At 41.7% G+C, this 26,690-nt stretch overlaps 1 protein-coding gene and 1 long non-coding RNA gene across 2 annotated transcripts in view; one reads left to right on the forward strand and one right to left on the reverse strand.

Moving 5' to 3' along the window:
* Positions 1-26,690, forward strand: part of LOC146891822 (uncharacterized) — a 49,944-nt gene that overhangs the window by 3,961 nt on the left and 19,293 nt on the right. The window lies entirely within an intron of this gene.
* Dsg4 (desmoglein 4) lies at positions 1,339-25,293 on the reverse strand (the record flags this gene model as incomplete). Its single annotated transcript, XM_085676505.2, has 15 exons — positions 1,339-4,304; positions 7,105-7,313; positions 8,564-8,627; positions 8,766-8,905; positions 10,887-11,192; positions 11,913-12,131; positions 14,434-14,573; positions 15,797-16,068; positions 17,965-18,150; positions 18,920-19,054; positions 19,304-19,470; positions 21,303-21,447; positions 21,752-21,907; positions 23,725-23,856; positions 25,252-25,293. Coding segments are annotated over 15 exons (3,084 nt in total), but the record flags the coding sequence as incomplete, so codon positions are not given.

Genomic DNA, 26,690 nt, shown 5'->3' on the forward strand with positions numbered 1-26,690 from the left:
CTTTTCATTTGCCTGAGATCTTCTAAAGAGCCCTATTTCAGAAATTTGAGTTGTGTGTGATAGGATTTGACTACCTCAGTGTGGCAAATGGCTTTCAACTGGCCGATAGTGCAGAGAGAGCAAGGGAGATGCTGTGGATCTTGAATCGCAGGCAGTGTGGCATGGAGGAAGGACCAGCACAGGCTGCATCTCCTCTTTTGGAAGCGCGCTGGTAAAGTGAAAGAAGGAAACAGGCACAGAGACATTCTCTCTTCGTGATGGGGTCTATTTTGTTTTTACTCCTCAAATTTCATAGCTGAATGAAAAAAAAAGGAAATAAAAAAGAGGATATGACTGCTCCTAGTGTGATGGAGGAGAAAGTTTCTTGTGGATAAAAGGCAGAGCATAGCCAGAGGCAAGGACATCTGGGAGAGTGCAGAGTGGATGTGACCAGAAAGAGCTGGGCCCTGTGTGTGTGTGTGTGTGGGGGGGGGGGGGGGTTGGGGAGTGAGCGCAACCAGGACACCAAGAGACCAAAAAGGCATAAAGAAGAAAAAGAACTGGCATAGTCAAAATGTCTACATTATATAGGGAAAAACAGCTGAGTGGAGAGCATCCCAACCCCTGGGCCAGAGAGTTCGGGGTAGAGGGTAGGGTATTCCATTTATACCTTATAACAGGTAGTGGGGGGACACTGGGAGAATCTGGCAACCAGGTACACTTTGATATGTTATATAGGTGCCTCAATTAGCAATTTGTCCCAGTTTGTAAAGTAGTGTTTTGAATGTTAGCTTTATATTTAGCTATTCACTAGTTGTTTTTTGATTTATAGAATCTTTGACTCAGTAGGATGCAAGCATCAAGAGAAAAATACCCATGTTGGGATGTGCCTCAAAACTTAGCACATGGGAGCCACTCTGTGGTCAGCTACCACCTGGGCATTACCCATAAGAGGGCTACGCAATTCAAGCTTCTGGACTGCTCCACAGAGCGCACAAAAATATAGAATAGTAGCCAAATCTTTGATGGAAATAACTCGATGGTTATCCCAGTATGCGATGTTTGAAAACAATTATAAAATAGTGGAGGGGCATAACTACCTAGTAATGGGGGAAGACTTCCGCTACCATGGTGTGTTAGCGACGCTGCACTTCAGCTGTATGAATTCTGGAGCCTGTCCTGGAACTAGCTCTTGTAGACCAGGCTGGCCTTGAACTCACAGAGATATGCTTGCCTCTGCCCCGCTGAGTGCTGGGATTAAAGGGGTGCACCACCACCGCCTAGCTTGAATCCTGCCTTTTAAAGAAAGCTTTTTTATGCTCTCGTTAATAAACAGCAAAGTTCATAGAATAGACAAAATTGGAATTTCTCCATTCTTTTAATTTTTATTAAACATTTGCTTTGTGCATATGGAGGTCAGAGGCTAACTTTCGGGAGCTGGTTCTCTCCTTCCACCGTGTGGGCTCTGGAGCTTGGACTTAGCTCATCAGTTCTGGTGGCATGTACTTTCACCTGTGGTGCCATCGCACCAGCCCCAGATGATCTTCCACTCTGATGTAGTTAGAGTATCAGAGCACCGGCCAGGGGATCTGCGCGACGGGATCAGTGTTTTACACCAAAACTAACAGGCTTTGGCTACTCTACCTCTCCATTTCTCTTTTCTATACAAAATTAAGTAAAAGCTCATGGCAGATACTTCAAATACAATAATTTTTAAATAAATGAAAAGCTGAAAAGCAAGAAAGTCTCCACTATTTCCTTCTAAAAGGAATAAGCCCTGAAAAGAAGTTTATTTCATTTACATTGTCTTTCCAGTCATAGTATAGTTTCCACTGTATAGTTTACATATTTTACAGAGTTAAATAAAACTACCATGATAATTTCTTCTTAAGTCAGATGAATGCATACTGACTACGAGAAATCTGCGTCAGTGTTTCCATTTCATTCGTTCAGCATCGTGAGCAATATTAGCAAGAGAAACACAGTTTAATGGATGGGCTGTTCTCTAATTATTCTTGGAGGCATTCAAAATAATACCTTTAAGTTTTCCCGTTAACTCTAGAAACAAACGCAAAGCTTGAGGCAAGCATGTCTGTGCTCTTTACTTCCACATTCACAGAACCAAGAGAGCTGAGACAAACGCTCCAAACCTAGCAGTTCCCAAATAAATATCGCTAAAAACATAATAGTTATATATGTGTGTCTGGAGAACTTCTGATGGTCAAATGATTCCGTGACTCAGGCCTAAGAAACTGCTTAAAATAATACGTCATTTTTTTTTGTTGACATTATTAGCAAAAGTAAGGAAAAATTCCTTGTAATGGGAAAATACTAATACATCCTCAAAAATCAGTTTCTATTAAGAGTTGTCATTTTTGTGTGATTTTAAATTAATTTGCAATTAATATAAATCAATAAACTACAATAAAATTTATATATAAATATACTGTATATATTTATATATATCCTTTTGAGGAGTGATTCCATTAACACACTCCTTTCTCTTCCTTCCTTCCTTCCTTCCTTCCTTCCTTCCTTCCTTCCTTCCTTCCTTCCTTCCTTCTCTCTCTCTCTCTCTCTCTCTCTCTCTTTCTCTCTCTCTCTCTTTCTCTCTCTCTCTCTCTCTCTCTCTCTCTCTCTCTTTCTCTCTCTCTCTCTTTCTCTTCCTCCCTCTCATAGTTTTATTTTATGTGTCTGAGTGTTTTACCCGAATTTGTGTATGTGTACCATATGCATTCTTGGTGCCCAATGAGATCAGAAGCGATCTTACTGAACTGGAGGTACAGATGGTTGTGAGTCACCATGTGAATGCTGGGAAATAAGCCTGGATTCTCTGCAAAAGCAGCAAATGCTCTTAATCTCAAACTCTGATCTCATATAAGGAATACTTAATGTTATGATAATGCTTAATGTTGTTTCTTGCAAAACTCTTTGAAAACACAAATGAGTTCCTATCTGTTCACACATGCTCCACATTCCTTTTCACTTTCCTTTCAGAAGTTTATGTGTCTTTTGGGTCAGTTAAATTTTATCTCTGGTGCTGGGGATTAAATCTACAGCTTTATGCATGCTAGACTCAGCAAGTACTCTACCACTGAACTACACCTGCGGTCCTGAAGTAATTTTTTGAGACAGGGTCTCACTATATAGCCCTGACCTGAATTTTAAAAAATAATCAAAATGTTTCTTTAAAGGAAATTATGGGAAGAAGATGCAGATAAAATTTCACAACATCTTTCCAAAGTTTTTGATTCTGTCATGGAACTTACAGGATTGGCCCCATGAGCTGTGTGCTACTTGTTAGACAACACCTACAGGATATAGCACCTTTAATTCTAGGGGTATTTTTGGCCCATACTGAGAACCCGAAAGAACTAAAGAGGCTTATATAAAGTGTATATTTATATTTATCCTCCAAAAGCTGTCATCAAAGAGCCCTGTTGAACCTAGAATGTGTGAATGTTGACTGAATGTTAAAATATTGAATACAGCACATTAAATATCTTTGATGTGTAGGTTGCTAGTTATTAAAGCACAAAATCTCCATGAAGGACTCACTGTTGGGAGTAATGTATGTTGCTGTACCTTGTTACTCGATGTTGTGACGTCACTGGGGAGCTGGAGCCTATGGTTTGACTTATGTGAATGTCTGGGCTCACCATTTGCGTCACTTGAATTTCTGGCCCTACCAAAATCCCTCCGCTCATCATTGGTCCCATACACGCTTCAGTCATGTTACTGTTGCCCATGTCAGGCACACCAGGGCTAGCCACCACTCTCTCAGCATAGTATACATTGTGTGTGTTGGCTATCTCAGCAGGCACACAAATGTTCCCTTGAACATCATAGACAGGTGCCATTACAGTTTCGGTCACGACTACATTGGGTGGAAGCTGAGAATCAAAAACAATCGTTGTTGGCTGTACACAGGGATCAGCAGTGGTATAGGTCTCAGTCACGATGATGTCTCCATGAATCATGGGTTCAGAGGCTGCTTCCATTTCTGCTTGGAATTCAGCCTCCAAGAGAGTCATTCCTGAAGATTCGTTGACAAAGTAATTAGGCCCGAGCAAGGGGAGGTCAGTACTGATGGGTATACAGGCCTGGTGTGAAGGGAACGGCTCGATTTCTGTGTCCAAGCAGATTTCGGCTAGAGTCCTGAATTTTGGATCTAAAGTCTCCATGTAGCTTTCATCTAAGTCATCCACAATCCAGCTGCAGCAGCCAATGGAGCCCACGGGAGACTCCACTCCCTCGTGATCGTATATGAGCAGGCAGTCGTTGGCCGGCCGGCCTTCGTCTTCATCCGCGTAAGCATATGCTTTCTGAGAGGGGAGGAGAGATAGGAAATTAGAGATTTCTTTCCTTTACAACAACCAATGAAGAACAACGGCAATGTGCCAGAGACTTCTGAACCAAACGTTCTGTGGACTAAATTGAGGAATAAAACAATACTTGGATGTATTACTAAATTATTGTGTTTTTGACTGGAGATCATTGTTTGTGTTAATGGGGCATAGAATTTGAGGAATATGTGTGAATCTCTCTAATTGGAAAACTAATAAATGCTGTGTTTTGAATCAGATGATATACACATCTTTTGGATTTATAGTTCTTTGCTTCTGAGGTGACATAGAAATAAAATGTATTTAATTATGTTCAAAGTATTTATTTGTTTATTTTTAAATCTTTATTTATTTATTTATTTATTATGTATACAATATTCTGTCTGTGTGTATGTCTGCAGGCCAGAAGAGGGCACCAGGCCTCATTACAGATGGTTGTGAGCCACCATGTGGTTGCCGGAAATTGAACTCAGGACCTTTGGAAGAGCAGGCAATGCTCTTAACCACTGAGCCATCTCTCCAGCCCCAAAGTATTTATTTTTAAATGTTTTTACACTTATACATTTATTTTGTACATTTATTTGTTTGCATGCATGTGTGTGGCCATAGAACTCATATGGAGGTCAGAGGATGACTTTCCTACTGACCTGCAGATCCTGGGAACGAACTCAGGTTGTCAGGCTTGTCACCAAACACCCTTACATGCTGGCTCAGTTTGCTGGTCTCCAGATATTTACGTGAAGAGAGAGACATTAGATGAATTTGGAGCAAATACATATACAAAGATAGAAATCTCTCTAAATGCCGGACTTTCTCAGAATGTTCTTGAAGTTCTGTGTAACTTAGCCATTCAAAGATGATGTCAGGTTTGAGTGATGGCCCTTGTGGCATTTTTCAAATTACTCTTATTGAGACAGTCTCACTGTGGAGCTCCATTCTCCCACTAAGTGAATGAGTGTATATCATCAGCCCTCAGATGATCCGGACTTGCCTGGATGACTAGGCAGCGACTGCAGTGTACGGTCTTTAATATATAGTTAGGACTTTCTGAATGACCTAAAATATTTCTGGATCCATATAAGTTGAGCCTACTTATTGACTAAATTGATTAGCAGTATTGATCCATTATTAATAATCAGTATATTTATATATAATTTATATGAATTTTACAATAATATTTAATCACTACATTTTTTGCTTATTTTGATAATTTCATACATGTGTACCAAGTATTATGATTGTTTGCCCTCATTCCTCTCTCTAATCCCATCCAACTGCCTCTGAATCCCCTTGTCTTCCTAACTAGTCTCTTTGCTGCTTTCATGACTTTTTTTTCATTTACTGAGTTTGGGTTGCTTGCATCAAGCACGGGTAATGACAGTGCTATTTACTGGAGTGCAGACTACTCACTGGTGAGTCCATAACTGAGGAAAATGTCCATTTTCCCCTCTGCTGGCGGCCATTAACTGCCAACAGTTCTTCAAGTGTGGGTGGGGCCATGAGGGTACCTCCCTGTTTGTCCATGATGGAATGTTGAAGGGCCTGGCCCTGTGCACAGATGCACAGGTGCTGTGTGTAGGTTAAACTACAGCATCCTTGGACATTTTCTTTCAAAGAGCAAAGGAGAAATTCATGTACTAGCATTTGAGGAATACGTTGGTCGAATGGAGATAATAAAAAAATGTATTGCTAATCAAACAAAATAAAGTTTCTCAATATGAAAAATTATTTACTCTTTTAAAATTTTTTCTCAGTTTTTTAAATGAGCATTTTGCCTGCATGTGTATCTGTGTACTGTGCATGTGCCTGGTGTCAGAATAGGGTGTCAGAAACCCTGGAACTGGAATTAGGGATGCTTGTGAGTCTCCATGTGGATTCTGGGAATTGAACTCAGATCCTCTGGAAGAGCAGTCAATTCTTTTAACTTCTGATCAAGCTCTTTAGCCCCAAATTATTTACTACTTATGGTACCCTATTAGATCAACATAGTTTCTTGGAGCATTTCTTTGGCATTCTGGTATAAATATATGGGCCCTAGACTGAGAAGAGGAACCCTGGGTTCTTATCTGTTAGCTTTAATCTATCACCAAGTTGAGATAACGCATAATCGAGCTTTAAATCCCTTTGTTTCCAGTCTTGTCATAACAATAATACTAACAATGGTAATAACAACAACTGCTATTTTTTATATTCTTATTATTATCATTATTCTGAGACAGGTTCTATCTCAGGCTGACTTAGTACTATGAGGTTGAGGGTGACCTCAAACTTCTGATCCTCCTGCCTCCACCTCCTAAATGTTAGGATTACAGGTGTGCATCACAAAGTCTGGTTTGTGATGGGAATTGAACCCAGGGCCTGTGTGTATTAGGCAGATCTCTACTAACTAAGCGGTATCACTGCCCTGTCCTGTCTGTTCCCTCTTTTCATTGGCTCCACTTGGAGAACAAGAAAGGCATCCTAGAAGACATTAATTCAATTTTGATTTTCTTTCTCAGCATCCTTTTGTTCTGTTGTTGCTATGGCAACAAAATGGAGAAATCAGAAGAAAACAGAAGGGAAGATGTTAAGGAAAGGGAAGCAAGGGATGATGGGGATGTTAGTCTTTTCACAATAGTTAAATGTGAAACACTATTGCAAATTGATTTTGTGTCTTTTAAGAGTTGGAAGTTTTTAGAATTCAAGATTGTAATAGGGTTAAAAAGCAGCTGAATGTATTTTTAGTCCTAAAGCGATGCCTTTTAAGTCTGTGTGTAAACTGCCTGTGTGTAAGGCTTACCTCGGAGAAGTAGCTGTCCAGGAAGGCCATGTTCATGCCCGTGTCTTGGTATTCCCGAAGCGTTCCAATGGTTGAGCTTCTCTTCCTCAGGGTCCCTGCTGCTGCTCCAGCCACCAGGCCTGCGGCTGTCCCAATGCCTGTATTGAGCTCCACTCCTGACACACCCCCTTCCACTGTTCCTCCACCAGCATAAGTATTGGTGTAGATTTCTGAAAAGACAGGGTGTTTCCATGACAATGCCCAAATTACCTGGATGGCTTATCTTACAACCTCTTCCCCACCACCAACACAGCACAGAAGTGGTTCTAGAAGGACAGGCAATGAGTGGCCACTTGCGGAATTTTCCAGACTTGATAAGAGTTAGTGATACTGGAGAAGACAGCTGTGGCACACGGCTCATTCTCATGCACACAACCTTGGCCTGGGTATTTAAAGATACAGAATGCAGAGCCAGCTGCTGGGTTTGTCTGTGCAGGCACAGGAATTCCTATGCCCTTGCCCACTTAAGAGGACACAACCCATGTCCTGAAGCAAGAACTAGGCTGCTCCCAGAAGCCAAATCTCTGATCCTCATTTGCACATGTGCTGGAGAGCTGGCTCACTTGGGGACAGCGTGCATTCTTTACATGGAAGTACCAGGCTTTGGGTACAAAGGAATCATCTCTGAAAAGTCTCACATCTGCTCTACAGCTGGACAACCCCTGTTTGGTTCAGTCCTTCCCAACTGTGAAGTACTTCCAAGTACCCTGAGCTGCGTGGGCCTGCCGATGTAAGGATGGTGTAAGATGCTGGTGTGGGGAAAGTTCATGTGAACTACAAGGACGTTCTTCAGCTTGTTGTTCAAAGAACACATTTGCTGCTGTTCTTCTCTTCCCTTTTCTCTAAATAACTTTTATTATAGATAATCACTGCAGCAACCTGCACCCCTTTCCAGGCACTATCCAAGTCATATACATTGTAGCACACAGGAAAATACATACATATGCACACACATCACACTTATTACCTGCATGTATATATATTCTATATAACATGTGTGTGGTTTTAAAGAGATCTTTAAATCAATGCTGCGTAAAGAATTTTTAAAGAAATCTTATTATATAGAATTACAATTATAGTATCAGTTGTTATGTAACCGTTGTCTTAAGGAGAAGGACCTACGTCCAGAGAGGCTGGGTCTATTAGAGACTTCTTACTAGTAAGTGGCAGAACTAGGAAGAAAATCGCAAGGATGCTTTCCGGCTCTGACTGTTAAGTTGCAGCATTTTGAGTTATTTATCCGTAACTTCAGATAGAAAAGTTGAGTGGTCACCCCAGACACGTTATTTACCCTCTGAATGTATTCTCAGGCAATGAGATTCACATGTACGCTAATGTGTAAGGTATTTTCACTTGAGATTGGTTTGATAGAATAATTTTGTAAATCATAGAAAGGAAAGCAGAACTGATGTCAACTGACCGGAGGAATCAATGCGGTCTTGGGTGTTAGAGGCTGTCATGGGTACGCATATATTGGACACATCCTGAAAGAAAAAAAGATTTTAAAATAAATGTTTTATGTTCTTCATTTAAAAGCCGAGACTTTGTTTTTGCCTTGTATGGAATTGTCGGGGCTGACTGAATTCCCACTGAAACCCTGCACTTCTGTAGAAAGCACTCACCCTGTCTTCGGGGTGGGCTCCCTCTATCCGCCAGGGCTGCATCACTCCTTCGCCTCCCTCGGGCACAGGGGCAAACCTGGTCCCCAGGCCTTCTGGCTGTCTTCTCTTGCAGCAACACATAAGCAGTAAAAGAGGAGACACTGGCCAAGAAAGGGATGAGAGTCAACCTCAACTGCCCCGTTAGGAAATCACATTTTTTTTTTTGTGATACTATAATTGGAATGGGGTAAATATAAGGGCAACAATATATCAGATGTCCCCTCATCAGAGAAACAGTGTCAAACACAATTGTCCATGTTTATAGATACAAACACCAAACCACAGGGAACCTGAGACTGGAAGGGGAGAGGCTGTGGGGCTCTGCAATCCAGACTTTACCAAATGATTTGAAGGAAGAACCAGTTCTCTCTGGAGTCCAGGCTTTCTGAACCAACTGATGACTCGGTTCTCTGACTCCTAGTCTCCCATATGCACACATGAAAATCTGTATGTCTATGGGTACTATGCAACTCCTGACTGAGTATACACATGGATGACCCTCAACTTATGACAGATTCCCATGTGACATCTCAACGTTAGGAGCTTTCAGGAATATTATAGAGCCAATAGAAAATGCATTTCGAAATTTGAGTTTGGACTTTTTCCCAGGGTATGTAACCTGATGCAAATGATGTTGATAGTGGATTTTAAAACCTAGATAGTGAGGGCCTAAGGTGCCAACTTGGGTTCCATCTTGGGTTATAACTCAGATACGAAACCCTGCAAAGACCTCTTGGTAATTCTTGTGTGTGTGTGTGTGTGTGTGTGTGTGTGTGTGTGTGTGTATGTAGTTGATAACTACAGATTTGAAGTAGTTTATTACAACTGCAAAGATTCCATAGGTCAGTTAAGATGCCTTAGGTCAGGTAAGATGCTTTAGGTCAGGTAAGATGCCTTAGGTCAGGTAATATACCATAGGTCAGGTAAGATGCCACAGGTCAGGTAAGATATCATAGGTCAATTAAGACGCCAAAGATCAAGTTCTGGGACATTCCCAAAGGCATTTTGAGAATCATTCAAGATTTTTGTGTAACCTTGCAAATTCATAGATCATTTAAAGAAAATCTGTCAAACACCAGATGTTATTTTCTTATATTTCCAAATGAAAATGTTTTAGTTTGTTCTTATTCACAGATACATGTCAACAGCCCAATTCAATGAGCTTAATCATGTTGATTTAAGAATCCAGTGTTGGATTCCCAATGAGTATAAATACTTTAGGGGCAAAACAAAATACATAATTGAATTCTCTTTTGAAGAACTTTTGAAGAAATAAAGCACAGGGGAAGACGAGCCTCCTTTTGAGAGTTTGGCTCAGTGGCTTTGCCATCCCTATAGGACCAGGGTCTTTGGGTAGATTCTGCGGCTTCTTAAACTGCTTCTCCCTGGACCCTAACTTACCAGAGGGAGCAGCTCACCTGAGGGCTCAGTAAACATAGATTCCCTCATTGCCTGTGACCAGAGGAACACTTAATGCTCCAGGCATGTTACACAGGTGCCTCCACACCAGCCCTCAGCCTACTGCTTAGCCTCTCTACTTCTCTGTCCTTCATGTGCTAAGCCTTCAGTGTTGCCCCCTCAACCTATTGTTTGTTGTTTTCTTAGTGCTGAAGACTGAACTCAAGGTCCTACTTATTAGTGACTTGCCACTAGTGACTTGCTCCACCTCCATCTCTTCTGTGTTAACTTGGGCTGCTTCTTTGTCCTCAATTGCCTTTTAGATTTACTCTCATGCAACATCATTCTGAGAAAATCCTCAACTTTCAGGGCCCAGCTCAAATGCACCTCTATAAAATTTTCCACAACTCCCCTCTTTTGAGTTTCTTGTTCTTGCTTTTCTGCTTTGAAGCATTTTTGGTGGGGTTTCTGTTATAGGATTTATTTTATATGCTTGTAGATTCTGGTTAATGATTTGCATATGTTTCCAGTTTGTAGGAAGGCCACTAACTCTTGGTCTTTGTGGTTATCATTATCAAACAGGTGCAAGCCTTTGTCAACCCCAAGATGGCTGCAGATACCAGTAAGCAATGGCCAAATGAAATTAGTTCCTGTGTGTCCACAGAGACTATTTATAGTACTTACGGAGAAGCAGTAAGAGGCCCATAACAATCATGCCAATCCCCGCGGGTCCAAGTCTGACATTCGACTGTCCAACCCCATCGTCAGTGACAGTCCCATAGGTGTCATCCGTCACCCAGGTGCTGTCCCCATTGTAGATGCCTGTGGTGCTGGAGTGTAAACACACATGGTGGTCATCACAAAAGCAGGCATCTAGCAGAATAGTCTGCGGCAACTCACAGGCTCTGTTGTGACTGTCCGTCACAAGGATGGGGATTTGGTGTGTTCCTGGAGATAGAGTCTGTTCAGTCATAAGGATTGCAGAGGTTTCTGAAGAACAAGGAAGACACAGCAAACACATTAGAACTCCTTGGGAGCAACCTGCTCTGTCACTGACAGCAGATTCAGCTCCTCTCTCGAAGTTATGCTTCTAATCCAGAGCTGAAGGCTGTGCGTATGGGTCAGGGCCAAATTTCAGAGTTGTCTCCCTTTGGATCAGTTACCCTTGTCCCCAACCGTAGCATGCTCTGTCACAAGAGCATCTCACCTTAATAACATGTCTCACAGTCTGCTCAACCGTTTCTGCAATATTTGGCAATTTGGATTTCAACTTTTATCCTCACAAATAAAAATGACCTCACAGCTCATTATAGAAACACTTTCATTGGTGAAGAGAAAGCAGGTGATTTTCTATGGGACACGAGGATTTCAGAGACATTTGTGTATTTGCCTAGATTTATTAAATGCAGGGAGTTGTGACCGTTGCTGAATTAGTCAAATAATCTATTTATCTCAAGTGATCAAATGTTGATTTACTGCCCACTTGATGATGATTAATTAGCTGGTGTTTACACACTATGGATTATTACTGCACTATTGAAATATTTTAACTTTTTTTCCAGGCTAATTTCCCCCGAAATGTCTAGTATAAATTCATTTTTCTTTAATGAGACTATGCCGTAGAAAGAGCCAGACATCTGTGTTTGACTACCTGACTAGCTAGTTGGTCACTGCTTGGGCTTCAAGGGGAGCAACTTTCACTCCACTTACCATTGATAGATCGGATATTCCATATGTTAGCTGTGTCTGATGTCTCATCAACTACACAAAAGGTGAAGGGAGACCCGAAAGAATGATCACTGACGTAGATCCTGACAGACGAAGCATCGACGCAGACACTTCTTCTTTCAGTGTGAATGACTGGACAGTAATCATTGGCGTCGGGAACCTCAATGCATATGGTTCCCGTAGCTGTTCTCCCCGAGCCATCTGAAGAGGAGAGCATCATGGGAGTTAGGGTAAGCGATGTGGGGGGGGGGATGATTTCATTTCCCATCCTACAACGATGCCTCAGGAAGTATGAACAGTGCGAGTGACGTGCGAGGTGGGATGGTTTGTGCCTGCTTGGGTCTCTCCGGTCACTGTGGCCCCTCCAGCATCCTTTCAGCCTTTCTCGTCTCTGTAAGCTCTGTTCACTCTCCCGAAGATGGAGATGGGAACTGGCATGTCCTTCAAAGAACGTTCATCCTTTGCTCCTCTCATCCTGCCCTAAGGAGGCGGACTCCACAGTTGTGGTCAGTCTCCCTCCTCAGGGTCCGACTGACTCTGTGCGTGTGTATTAAGAACTATGGTGGGGGAGGGGTTGAATAACTGCTTGTATACTTTTTATTCTGCTTTCTTTGTTGTTGAGAATTTTAGTTTATTTCTCTCTGTAATGACATTTCTAGGGAAAAATATCAATTTCCTCTCTAATCTACTTGAAACAAAGTATTGGTCAGTATAATACATTAGAAAAAGTAGAGGACCAAAATTGGGGTCTGAGTGCAGGCCACATCCTACTTTAAGCTGCGTTCTAGTGAATAAAGTATTGTTTCCATACTGCAAGGAGCTGTCATTTTCTCATTTGAAATTTTAGATATTACCCTTTCTAGGTTAACCAGATAAATCATTTTATGCTAGTAAGCTTATTTTAAAGGCAATATTCTGCTGCATTTATTTATTTGCCTGTGATAGAAATCAGGCCATCAGACTTGGTGGCAAGCACCTCTACTCACTGAGCCATCTTGCCTGCCCCAAAGATGTTTTTGTATACTTGAGTGATGATAAGTCCAGAGCCTGTCTTTTAGCCCATGTGAATATGATCACCCCAGAACTTTCTAAAGTGTCTTTTGTTAGAGGCACATTATATTCTCCCACAGTTGGCTCTATTTGCCGTTCTCTGGAGCCGACTTGTGGCCTTGTGATTTGCCACCAGAACTGAAGCTGTTGTTCGGAAAACTTGCCCTCCAGTGCTTCTGTCTCCTCCCTTGCTGTCTACACGACCTGATTCAAAGCAAACCACAGGAAGAGGAGGCTCTGTGCCTACATGGATCCGTGCTTAGGTGAGAAACACCAATCTTTGGCACATTTTGCTATCATGTTTTCTCTTCATTCTTGTGCTGTAATTTAATTATCTTTTTATTCTACTTATTGCACATTTTCATACATGACCAAGGTATGATCAACATGCTTAGATTCTGTTTCAAAACAACAACAACAATCTCTTCCAGAAGATTGACTTAAATAAGAAGAGAATGTTAGGTATGTAACAGACCTGAATGTTAAGAGACATTCTTAGGATGAGACTAAAATGTGTGACTCATTTCTTAGATCTTATCATGCTCTTGGGTTTTGAGCTTGCCTTTGCTCAATCACCTTTCCCTCTGGACACCGTGAAGGCCAGATGCCGCCACTCACTAACCTACCACCTCTGACTTCACCTAGGCCTCCATTGGGGTGTTTACCTGGCTTCTTTCCTACTGACTTCACTCTGTTTTCTCTGTGGCATCTGGCTTCCTAGGCACTGTTCTCGAAAATCATTGATTGTCGACAAATAAACAGATCCCTGTTGTGAGTCACCAAAAGGAACATGTCATAGATTTTCCCATCAGAGAAGTGGCCAAATTACAAATTAATACCATGCAACCTTTGCATAAAGGTGGTATAATATGAATCATCTCGACATTTTTTGCCAAGAGCGTCTTACAGTGGACAGTGTAATATATTTTTTTAAGTAACAGGCTGGTTTCTCATCAAGGCTCAATTCTGGTGACTCTGAAGTAAATATACTCACTCTCAGGCACACCGCCTCCCACCAAGGTGCCCTGTGATGAACTTTGGCACAGCTTGTAGTACTGCCTGTGAAGGAAACATTCCTAGCATACTTCACTTAGTGACATTTGCCATACTCAAGCTATGTGGTCATAAATAGAAGCAAACTTTTATTTAATACATATCCAACTTTTATACTTTATACTATAGACCATATAAGATTTTGTTTTGGGACTAAGTGAGATAAATTGTGGCTTAAATATAAATTATATAAATTATGGGTACAAGTGTAAATGAATCCTGTCTATTTTTTTAGATTTGATAAGTTTACCTCTTAATCTAACATGTCTAGAACTTTCTGCAAGTTTTAATATACCAGAAAGTAATAGTTTTTGATTCACAGAACAGATTTTGGCTCAACATTAGAATAGTTGTATTCATAATACTTCATATAATAGTAAAATATTGAAAAAATTCTTACCATCTATAGCCAGGATTTCTGCTGCATAGATCCCATCAGTAATGTATTTTGACTTTGCATCAAATTCCCGAGAAAACTGGATCTCACCAGTCCTTGAATCAACTTTTAACCAGCTGCCTGCATCATGTCCTATGATATACCTGTTTTTAAACAAACAAGTTCATCGTTACACTTCTATGAAAGTTAGCACTTTTAAATCACACGAGAACTGCAGTGCAATGGGCCCACATTGTGTTTGTTTGATTCATCATTGTCTTAGCTTCCAAAATGTGACTCTGTGTGTGTGTGTGTGTGTGTGTGTGTGTATCTATTCCACTGAGAATCCAGTATTAAATATATTGTGTTAGGTTGACAACAAATTTCATTATTCTTCTAGATTTTTGGTTATACAGTAAAATGTATGGGTATATCTCAAGCCCATTTATTAATTAATGATACCGAGTTATAGCAAATATAATTTCTCTAGTTTGAAAAGCAGAAATAATTTCTTTTCAGGCATGGCAGACTACTTGCTGACTGTGGGCTTGGGGTAGGCTGGTTTCAGATTGTCTGTCTGCTCAGGGGCTTGTAGTAACCCTTATCCACCTCTCTCTCTGGAGATGGATCCGAAGGACTTGATCTGAGACGAAGAACATTTGGGTCTCTAGCAGCTGAGATCACATACCTTCACTTCCTTCATCTGATCCCTGCCGCTTCCCTGTGCAAGCAAACTTCAGAAGTTTACCACAGATATCTGTTCACTCTGAAAGTGCTGAGGAGGAGGAGGAGGAGGAGGACTAGCTAGAGACGAGAGGGGGAGGAGAAGACCGTTTCTAGTGATTTCTAGGATCTCTTGCTCTTGTGTGTAGTCCCTGTGCCCAGTGTCCCTATTGTGTTCAATTTTCCTGCTTTGTCTCCTGATGCTCCCCACATTTCTGAAACATGTGTGTTCCGGTTTCTTCCACTTTTTTTTTCTTTTAGATCAAACAGAGAGTTGAAACTCATCTCAAAGATAGCCCCAGGTTCTCTGGGAGCAGGCGGTGACTCACTCTTTATGGTGTGTAACTGCCTACAATATGACCTAAACCGACTTAGTTCAGGGTAGTACAGCCGACCTCAAAGGATCAAAGAGACTCTCCTGGCAACACTGGAAGCTCTTTAATGTTGCAGCCACTCCCCAGACGCACTTATGCTATAACCAGCTCGAGCTCCCATTGCCACTAATATGTTCTTCAGTTCCAAGAAAACTCCAAATGCTGTCATAGTCCCCTAAAACAAGCAACAGGAGAAAAACCTCCATCCCCCGAGTGCTACACAAATTCTCTACCACACTCCACATGGATGAACAATGGCCACACAAGCGGGAGGAAAGTACTTGTCATACCTGACGTTTGTTGCAGTGTTCCCTGTGTCCGTATCTATGGCTGTGTATGTGCCAAGGACATAGTTCATTAAGGAGTCTCCCCGTGTTCCTTCTCGTAGACTAAACGTCATGGAATTTGGGCGAAAGGTGGGTCCTTCACGCACATTGAGAACCTGGATTCTCACAGGGGTGGAGTGCATTTGGAATTGAGACGCCACTGAGTGGTGAAATTCAGCTTTGTTTCTAACTCCAATGCTGAGGTAAATATTAGGTACTTCTTCATAATCCAGCATCTGAAATGATGGACAGAAACATCATTTTTGAACAGTTTTGAACTAGCAAAAGGCTCTCTCTATAGGAGGATGTGTGTATAGTTTACATAGATGCATTTAAGTGTTATTTTCATGGGTGGCATAGGTACACATGCATGGTGCATGTGGAGGCCTGAGGTGATATTGAATGTTTTCCTCCATGGCTATCCACCTTATATACTAAGGTAGGGTTTCTCTCTGAGCTTGAAACTTTGGCTAGCCTGGCTAACCAGCTTGCCTCGAGATCCCCAATCTCTGTGTCCTGTGGTTTTGGATACAGGTGGTCATCCTTGCCCAAATGACTCTTTCGTGAGTTCTGAAGATTTGAACTCTGGTCCTCATGTTTTAACTGCAAGTGCTTAACCAGCGGTGCCATCTCCCTAGCCCAGTGCTCCCTTAAGCTAGAATAAGAAACATGATGAGGAGGCTATAGATTAGAACAAAGTCCTGTAACTGTGCAATTCTGACCCTTACATTGAATAATCTTAGTTACATAGTGTGTTTTATGCATGTGATCACTTAAGACTTTCGCACATGTGTAGGTCAGCTAAGTTTATAGGGTCATTTGTTATTTGTTTCTCTTTGTTCTCTATGGTGCTGGGAACAGAACCCAGGGCCTCGAACATGCCAGATGGGTGTGCTACCACTGAGTTGAAACTACATCCTTAAGTCTGTGATTTAAAATTGAGATTAGAGTTTGAAGTTTTCAACTTTTTACATGAAAAAAATCTTAAAATGAAAATGACACCTCTTTTTATAAGAATTAAAAAGTAAGTCTGGAATGGATCAAAATTCACCCAAACTACTGATTGAGTAATTAAGTCCCAGAACTCCTTTGTGAATTCACATCTGAGACTCTCTTTAAAGTAGCAATGGCAGAATAGAGGAGACAGTATGTATGATCTAAGCAAACATATGAGTTTAGATGATGCAAACAATTCCAAAAACGTCATGCTATTACAATCAGCCTGATGCTATAACTTAGTTGCACTTGGTCTGGTAGACCAGATGACTCCTTTATTAGCCTCATTGAAATCAGTAAATGCCACACCCTGAGAAAAGCCACCTTTAAGCGAGTTTTCTGCATGAAAGGTGAACGCAGTCTTTTGATCCAGACTGACTGATGTGGGAACATGAAAGTTTACAAGAGAAGAAGCTGTTGTAGAAGCAGGATGTGCTGGGCAGTATTTGTGAAGACTGTTCTAGAAGCTAAAGTAAGCAACTTGGGCTCTTTCTTGAATCCTGGTTTACCGTCTCCAGGCTGGGATCCTACAAATCTGTTTGGATTCTGCCCTTAACAAGTGCCACCCAGGAAAAACAAGACAATTTGATCTTGATTTTCTTTCAATTTTTACAAATTTTCTGCCCAGAGTGGTGAGGGTTAGATTATATCATTATATCTGGAGTAGAATATTGTAATGCTTAATAAAGACTAGTGTTTGCTATTTCCATTATATCATAGAAATCCCACTGAGAGGAACCCCAGAGCCTTTGCTCCCTGAATGAAACCTTTTTAGACCAAACTGGTTGAGAAGAACCTCACCTTTTCAACTCTCACCAGCACCTCATGTTTACCCCACCCCGACTGGGCCTTACATCCTACCCAAGCGTCACTTTTGTTCTGCGAATGGATATGCTGTTTACTTAGAGGGCACTTTCTTATTTTCTCAGTGTCACTGAGTGCTATGAGAACAAGGTAGCCCTAGTTTTCTTACTAACAGATATTGTGTTGCTAGCCTGGAAGCCTCCTCCATCACAGTCAGGAAACTCATGGGTACGAACAAACAGCATTCAGATTCTGAGCTTTTTGAAAGCATAATCGGTCTAAGAATCACTTCGAGCTTCTTTGGAAGGAAACCGTAGGAATCTCATACTTACCTTGACCACTTTCAAAATGCCTTCATTGGTTCGTGGATCTGTTTGGATTTCAAACCAGTTCCCATCATTGCCAGAGAGGATTGAGTATTTTGCTAACCAGTTATCAGTGCCCTCTTCATCAAGATCAATTGCTTGTAATCGTATCAGTTCTGAGCTCAAACAATTTTCTTCAATAGTTGCTGAGTACTGGAATAAAAGGGTCAAGTCTATGACATGAATTTTTAAAGGCATAAAGAGATTTACATAGGACTATCCTTTAAAATATTATGCCAGTGATTTTTATAACATTTTAAGTGGCATCTGTTCAGTAGCAAATATAAGAATTACATGGTTATAAGATAATAAAATTCATTTACAAATGCTAGGCAACCATTCGGCCAATAGGACTACCTTTCTAGTTCTGATTTTGTGAAACTTTATGATAAAGATGAGAATGGGAATAGAGAATGTTTGGGACTCTAATACAATTAATTCATCAAGTATAAGGTCTATACAAAAATATTGTTATTGTTTCATTGGATCAACAAATTTCCCACATGTGGAGTATACTGTTTTTACAGAGGAGATTGGCTTGGAAGACTGAGTCAGAGATAACTATACAGAGACAGGTAAGGTAGCTCAGTGGGTAGAGCCACTTGCTACCAAGACTATCTGAGTTTGAACCTTGGCATCTATATGGTAGAAGAGGAACCAACTCGTGAAAGCTGTCCTCTGACCTCCACATGTGTGCCGTGGCACCTGTGTGTGGACACATAACACACACACGCACATACACACACATAAAATAAGTAAATAAAATGAAAAAGATTAATATGTAGGAATGCTACCATACAGAAGAAATGCTAAGGTTTGTGTAATAAAGCTGGGTATCTCTATATTGTAGCAGCCAGACTTCTGAATAAACATGAAGGCAAACTACTGTCAAAGGAAAAAGATGATTAAAATAATGACTTACTGAAGTTTTCTCTAAGATGGGGAAATTATCATTGACATCCAAAATCTTGATTCTGCAGTCACACTCGGAGGACAGCCCATCTGTGGCTCCGTCCCGATCCGAGCCCCTCACGAGCAGATTGTACATACTGTGTTGCTTAATCAGAATGAAAGAGAGCCATAAGGCTTAGGTACTGTGACTCCAACACAATCCAATGCCATTATTTGTTTTTTAATAGATGCATAACATTAAACATTTATCAGTGATCATTTAATTTTTGTTAAAATTGGCTCAAGTATTTTTCCTTCCCTCCTGTGCAGTGGACTATGGTCATGCACAAATCATTTTATCTCTGTTTATTCAAAACCAAACCCTCTGTTATCAGTCCTTCATAGAAGGCTTTACCTCTCTGTCAAGGAAATTGGACATCGTGCGGACTTCTCCGGTGTACCTGTTCACCATGAACATGGGTGCACCAGCAGGTTCCTGGGAGATGATCTTGTAGGCGATTTTAGAGTTCAAGTGATTGTCTTCGTCTGCATCTGTGGCACATAACTTTACCACTAGTGCATCTGTGAGTAGGGTGAAAGTGGAGAATGGTTGGGATTCTAATCCATCAAGTCATTAGGCATAAAAAGAGAGGTAGGTCTTTCCTTGGCTTTCCCTAAGTATTCCTCGAGAGTATGTTACTGTGGTTTACACCAGGGAGTCTCATCACTCACAGAGGTGGATTCAGAAATAGCAGTAGTTCACATATGAAACTCTTGACTGTTTATCCTTTTTTTCTATTAATGGTAACTGAGTAGTAAACTAGTGGTCTTTAACATGTGAAAAAGTTTAGCAGACTATCCTAAAAGCCAAAGGAAGTGATTTTATCAGATTTGTTTTTACCATGGTCTTATGAAATTATTTTATATTGTTTAATTAAGAAGATGATGGCTTAGTTAAATTCAATATTGTAACCATTTATTACTTATATGAATGATTTCTCTCTACAGAACCCTGGTTGTCCTGGAACTCACTATACAGACCAGCCTGACCTCGAACTCACAGATCTGCTTACCTTTGCCTCTTGAGTGCTGGAAGCAAAGGTGTGTACCACGACACCTGGCAAATATGTATAGTGTTAATTGTCACTTGTAACTGAATTATGACTGTTTGCACTAGAAGATAATTTATCAAAATAAAAGTTATACAGTTGTGAAAATGAATAATTGATCAGAGAAATATAAGAAGTTCTTAATTATTCATGCAGGAAAAGAATGGGCCTTGCGGCCACTTCCCCCTGTCATCATCCATCCAGAGGGCTGACTTTTCCAGGACTGGCAGATAGTTTGCCTCCCAGACCTCAAAGTGAAGACCCCACTGCAGAGAATCTTGGTGCCCTTGAACAGGAAAGGCAGGGGCACCAGGACTTCAGAGTTTATGAAGGTGTGTCTGGTCTTGTAGGTTATTGTCTGGAAGCTACGTTCACAGGAGGAGGAGGTAGTGATACTGGACTGGCTGTGTTTTTCTCTTCTTCCTTCACTAAGGCTGCTCTGAGGAAGTTAATAAGGAAGCTAAAGCCAGAGTCCCTACTGCCCCCTCTTGTGCCCCTTAGTGAAATCGTTCTGCCTTTCCGTGCCTTCTTATTCTGTATGTTCAAAACTCTTGTGTTTATCTACCTTTCTCCCCAGCTTTGCTAATATATCCTCTGGAAATCTTTTTGAGGTATAATGTCAGGTGCAGAATTGAAAGGTTAAGGAATATTAGAGGGTTGGGAAGAGGTGGAAGTAGGTAGCGTGGGAGGAGAGGAAGTAGCAACATCAGGAAAGTATTAAAGTAAGAAAAAAACGAAAGACAAAGAAAGCTAGGGGAGGCACTAGACTTGGAATTACACAGGATGAAAAGACATGGGAGAAAAAGGTAGAAGGGGAGGAAGCGAGAGACAGAGACAGGAAGGGAGGAAGAGAGAGAGAGAGAGAGAGAGAGAGAGAGAGAGAGAGAGAGAGAGCAGAATATCACTTGCTGCCTGAAGACATGAATACTCTCCATCGTGGCTCTGATGGAGACAGCACCCGCATCCCTGCTCTCTAGTGTGGTTCGGCTATGCCCTCTCCAGGCATAGATCAGAATGGAGTCTGTTCTCGTTTTATGTTTCTTCAGCTTTTCTCACTCAGATTAAGTCAGTTCACCCATTTCTGAGAATGACACTGAGCCCTGGCTCAGCTGCAGGTGTAAGAGTCGTCTATGAATAAGAGGCTATCTAGCATTTTAACCATATATGTTTGCATTTGAGTTGTGTTAGAATGTTTGGGGTTGGCTTTTCCTGACTTGTGAGGAAGCTGGTGTTTCCATCTTTCAAAGCCCTTGCGTAGAGGAAGTGAGCAGATGCAGTGCAGTAAAGAGGTGGCGCTCCACTCACTGGCGTCGCTGTTTTCTTCAATGGTGGCTGTGTACACGTTCTGAGTGAAGACCGGCGGGTTATCGTTCACATCCATGACTTTGACTCTGAGTTCCAGAGGCCTCTCTAAGTCTTCCCCTCGTGAGTTCAGAGCGCGACAATGGATCTGTGCAAGGTCAGAGAAAAACTGTCCTTCTCCACCAAGGCAAATTAAGCAACATGCTTGCAAACACATGAAGAAATGTGCCAAGAAATAACATTTTCCTCCAAATTCAGAGTATACTGGAGCCTAGCAATTGAAATATCACTTGTTCATAAGCAGGTGTAATATATGGGACAGCAGCTTGGCTCTCAGATTCCTTATTCCTTCAAGTCCTTCACTTGTTTCATTCTATTTTCTGTTTATCCACCGACTTGATTAACTCTTTTTTTTAAAAATAGCACAAACAAATAAAAGCTCTGGGACTCACCAGGAACAGTGGGGTTATCTCTCTGTCCACCACTGAAGTAATGTTTATTTCCCCAGTCCGAGGGTTGATGGTGAACACTCCATAAGGCGGTCGATCAATCCCTGCTCCAGAGATTCGGTATGTTATCCTCTGGTTCACTTCACAGTCTGATCTAATCTAGAAGAGAAATGGCGATGATTGGGATCTAATTTGGGCGTAGTGTAGCTTGAGACGGACCATCAAGGCTAGTGCCAGGGCTCTCTGTAAATGTGCTTGCTACCAAGCCTGGTGAGCTGAATTTGATCACAAAGTCACCTGGTGGAAGGAGAGACTCCTACAAGTTGTCCTTTGGCATTCTTTCTCTCTCTCTGTCTCTCTCTTCTCTCTCTCTCTCTCTCTCTCTCTCTCTCTCTCTCTCTCTCTCTCTGTCTGTCTCTGTCTCTCTGTCTCTGTCTCTGTCTCTCTCTCTCTCTCACACACACACACACATGCACACATACTTTCCCAAATACACACCTACCCTCTCTCACACACACTCATCTACACTTTCTCTCATGAATACCCTTTTCTAACACACACTCTCATACACACATACTCAATTTCTCTCTCTCTCTCTCTCTCTCTCTCTCTCTCTCTCTCTTTCACATACACACACAAATGTAATTAAAATTTCTCTGTAAAAAGACTCTTAGTGTTAGGACTTAGAGATTTGATTTGCATCAAATTTTCCTTTCTTATTTCTAAAACTAACCAGTATGAAAAATCCTTGACATTTGGAGTAGGTCTCACACTGTGATAAATAGAGGGGAACATACAGAGGGAACAATGGTCAGAACTCAGTAGATGGAATCTGTCCACTCATGGTGGCGATCCCTGTCTGTCTTTCAGACTGGCTTACCACGGACCTTCTGCTGTGTATCAGTCCCCATCTTGGGGTAGTTAATAGTGTTCTGGGTTGGCAATTTGTCCCAGTCAGTAAAGTGCTTGATTGTTACGCATGAGGACTAGTGTTTGATGCCCAGAACCCACATTGAAGAAGTTTGGACATAAATGGCATGTACTTGTAATTCTGGTGCACAGCAACTGGAGACAGGTAGATTTCTGAGGTTCGCTGGCCACCCAGCCTAGCCTAATTGGTGAGCTCCAGGTCATTGAGAACACGCTGACCATCACTGAGGAACACGACTGAGACCATCTAATGGCCTTCATAAACACATCCACACATATGCATGTGTACCCATACACACGAGTGCATCTGCACACATTCCTCATTCCACACACATTAAAAAAATAACGTTTGGACAACATAAGTCAACGACAGTGTACCATTCCTTTAAAACTCTTTGGGCGGCAGAAGCTGCAAATCCTTGAAATATTCCAGAGCTTTCCAACTAACTACAAATGCTTCCGTGTTAGGAGGCTTTTCTGGCTGGTCAGTGATTCCAGTTGGTGGCCTGGCAGCTTTTTTCAATGCTTGGGGACATGGGGACTCCCCCCTCCTGATTCTTGGTGAAACTTCCTGCTCTCTACCTGCCTTTATCTGGAAAATGTCCCAGTGCAGGGAGGATTGACCTTATCTGAAAGCTGTTTCGAAGCCTGGATGCCTGAATTATCTCTAGGGTGACCCTTGGCACAGTTTCCTGCTAGAAGCCTCCCCTGCTGTATTCCTGTAACTAAGACTTGTGCTAGGAGCTTTGCTATAGGACCCTGCTGCCACATACAAAGTCTTAGGTCAGGAGCTTGCCACTTAATGCAAATTAGGGTTTATCCCAAGGATTCCCAAACCTAAATTCCTTATACTCTGGAGTAAAGTTGAGCAGATTTCCTGAATCTGTCTCCACGAGAGCTGTCTCCTACCCAAAGCTGTCTGAGCTCTGTTTCCAGCTTCTGCTCCCTCCACCCTTGTGGACCAATGCAGTCAACAATCCCAAGGAAGAAGCAGAGTCACACTTCCCCTAGGAGCTCTGGCTACCCCTGCTTGCTCCATCACTCACTCTGGCAATTGGGTTCCTCTTGGAGTTGTCCTCTCCCTCCCGACAGGCAGCGGCAAACTTGATCCACTCCCGCTTTTGTCTCCTGACGGTCTGCCAGGTTGTGGTGCCGTTTTCAACGTCTAATTCTTTTACCTAAAGCAAAAACGATGGATGTTTCTCATAGTGTTTGGGTACCTTGTGCTTAGATAACTTATTGACATTGTAAGATGTGCCCAGGAGAAATGCTAAATTGAGGAACAAAGGAACCGATTCTCTCATGGATAATTCTGGACATAAACCTGCCGGTGCTAGATACAGAATGATCTCATGTTTCTAGAAGATCCTATGGGAACAGGTCTCCTTAGCTGTGCTTGATGCTCTGCTCCTGTACTGTGCCATGTGTGCACATGTGTGCACCTCTTCTTCAGTGCATCTCCCTCCCTAGGTAAAGACCTTGCCCGCCCCGCCCTTCCTTGATCTCTGACTGGGTTCTTCCCATCCCTGTCACTGCTCCAGGTGAATGTGATTCATACAAAACAAAGGAAAGGATTCTTCTCTTCTGTTGATAAGCAGTTTGCTGTAGTTGAGATCCGTGGGTGGTATTGTAAATTAGAAAGCTTCTAAGCAGCATGCCCAGCTCTGGTGACCATCCTATGTGCAGCTCTGTCATTTCCTGAAGAATATTTTTGCTGTATCTTGCTGGATGCTTGTCCTTTCATGAATTAATGTTGCTGTTGTCCACAGATTCGCCAAGAATTTGACAGTACCAAAGACGCTAACAATTCTATGTTAATTATGAACACACATATAAGCATGTGTAAAGGTATAAAATGTGTATTTATTTCTCAAAGTCTTAATGTCCTTATTGGTTCATAGACAATCGTGTTTATTCAAGGCTTTGAATGCTGCTCTTGGAGAAAGCAGATGCCCACAAGACTGGAGTTTATCATTTCAAGAACAAACGAGTTTGCACCTCCCCCATTTTAATCCCATTGTCTGGAATGTCCCATGTATCTATTTTTTGTCAATGTCCCTTAGACATGACTTTACTTTCTCCAGTGACTTGAGATAATCCTGGTGAAGATTTCTCGATGGTGACGGGTTCAGGAGGTACAGGCCATTAGGCTGACTTGGCTTCCGCCCCACTCTGAATAGAAGTAGATTCTCTGCCAGTCTGTTGAGCTGCGATTTAGGAATTTTTAACTTTGCAACTTTCTTTCATTTACAGGACATCAGTGGAACCTTCTCACTGACATTCCTCTTCCTTCTTCAAGGGCTTCTCTGCTTCGCTTGCTTTGCTGTAGGTTGAGAAATCTGCAAATAAGCTGCTAGCATAGTTGGATGAGAGGAGGTGCAACGACCTGAAGCTCTGGAAACCATGTCTTATAAGCACAGTTGTCAGGATCTAGGGCTTTCCTACTGTGATTTCAGGTCAACTCAGGTTCTGTGTTCTACCTTTTGTCAAGGAAACTATAGTTGCTAATATTTTAATACATAGTGCATCTTAACATCCAATTTCCTTTTCATTTAAGTACATGCATACATTACCTCAACGATAAATTCACTGTTCACTCCCAGTACCACCTGGAACAGAGGACAAGAGGTTAGCGTACATTTGTATAATTTATAGGAAACAGAATTGTAAGATTATGATATTCTTTCATCATTTAAAAATGTATCTGCAATCAATAATGTAAAATACAATTGACAGTGGAAGAAAAGCAATGCAGAGCTGCTTTCTTATCTTTAAAAGTCTTCTGAGTTTTACAAGAGTACAAAAAAAAAAACAAAAAACCTCCTGAGCTGAGGAGATGACTCAGTAGGTAAAATGGTTTCTGTTCAAGGATGAGGCCCTAAGTTCAGAGTCCCCCTACTTTCTGTAAAAGCTAGACACAGTAACAAAGACCTGTAACACCAGTCTTAGGGAGGTAGGAGTACATTCCTGGGCTTGTAGGCCATCCAGTCTAGCCAAAAGGGAGAACCACAGCTACCGTGAGAGAGACTGTCTTGAAAAATAATTATGTTGACACCTAATTTCCATATGTGATTGCATGAGTTAATGTACACACACACACACACACACACACACACACACACACACTTCAGTCAAACATACATTCACACACACTTTTGTCTCCAACATGTTGAGTTGGGAAACTAGCTTCACCAGAAACCCTAACAAAGACAAATAAAAAATAGGAAACTGCGATTTGTACAAAGAGTATTATTATTCAGAGTTGAAGGAAATGTGAAATGTAAAATGACGTGGTTTGAGAAAACAGAAGAGCACAGTTGTAACTGTGAGCTATCGTTCCAGATCGTGGGAGGCTAGCGGGGCTGTGTGAAGTCCTGTGTCAGAAAAGAAGATAAAGGAAGGCAGAGATCAGAACCTGTGCTGAATGTATCTCTTCTTATTTTGGTGCAAGGAATACAAAGGCAGTGCTGAGAGCAGAGGGAGGGGGGAGGGGCTGATGCAGGAACAGAAGGGAAGCAGAGTGGGGAGAAGCTAGGCCAAGCAGAGATATTTAATGACCTTGGGTCGGAAGGAAGTCAAGGAGAATGGGAACTGGGAAGATCTCAGGCTGTTGAGGGAGGAGGCCCTTGTTAACTTCTGTACATGGTGTGTGTCACTTTGCAAGAGTCAGCAAAATGTTACTGAGGAGGGGAAGTTGCAATAGTGGATTAGAATTTCAACAAGTTGTCAGGTAAACGAGACTTGGGCAGTTCACAGGTTAATTAGATGGGAGATTTTGTTGTTGTTGTTTTTGTTGTAAAACCAAGACCAAATATGCAGTCAATAAGGACAGGAGAAGGGTGCAGAGGAGAAATAATGATAGGAAGAGGAGGAGGGGTGGCGAGAAATAAACGGAAGAGCAGCTAGAGACATGAGGAAAGAAAGTGGGCCAGCTCCTGCTCTGTGTGCTTTTGATGACCTGGTTTTCGTCTGTGACATCGTAAAGAAAGCCAAAACCAGTGTGAAATGTGCA

The sequence above is a fragment of the Myodes glareolus genome, chromosome 13 (genome assembly GCF_982192425.1).
Source record: "Myodes glareolus chromosome 13, mMyoGla1.1, whole genome shotgun sequence".
In the NCBI taxonomy this organism is placed as follows: Eukaryota; Metazoa; Chordata; class Mammalia; order Rodentia; family Cricetidae; genus Myodes; species Myodes glareolus.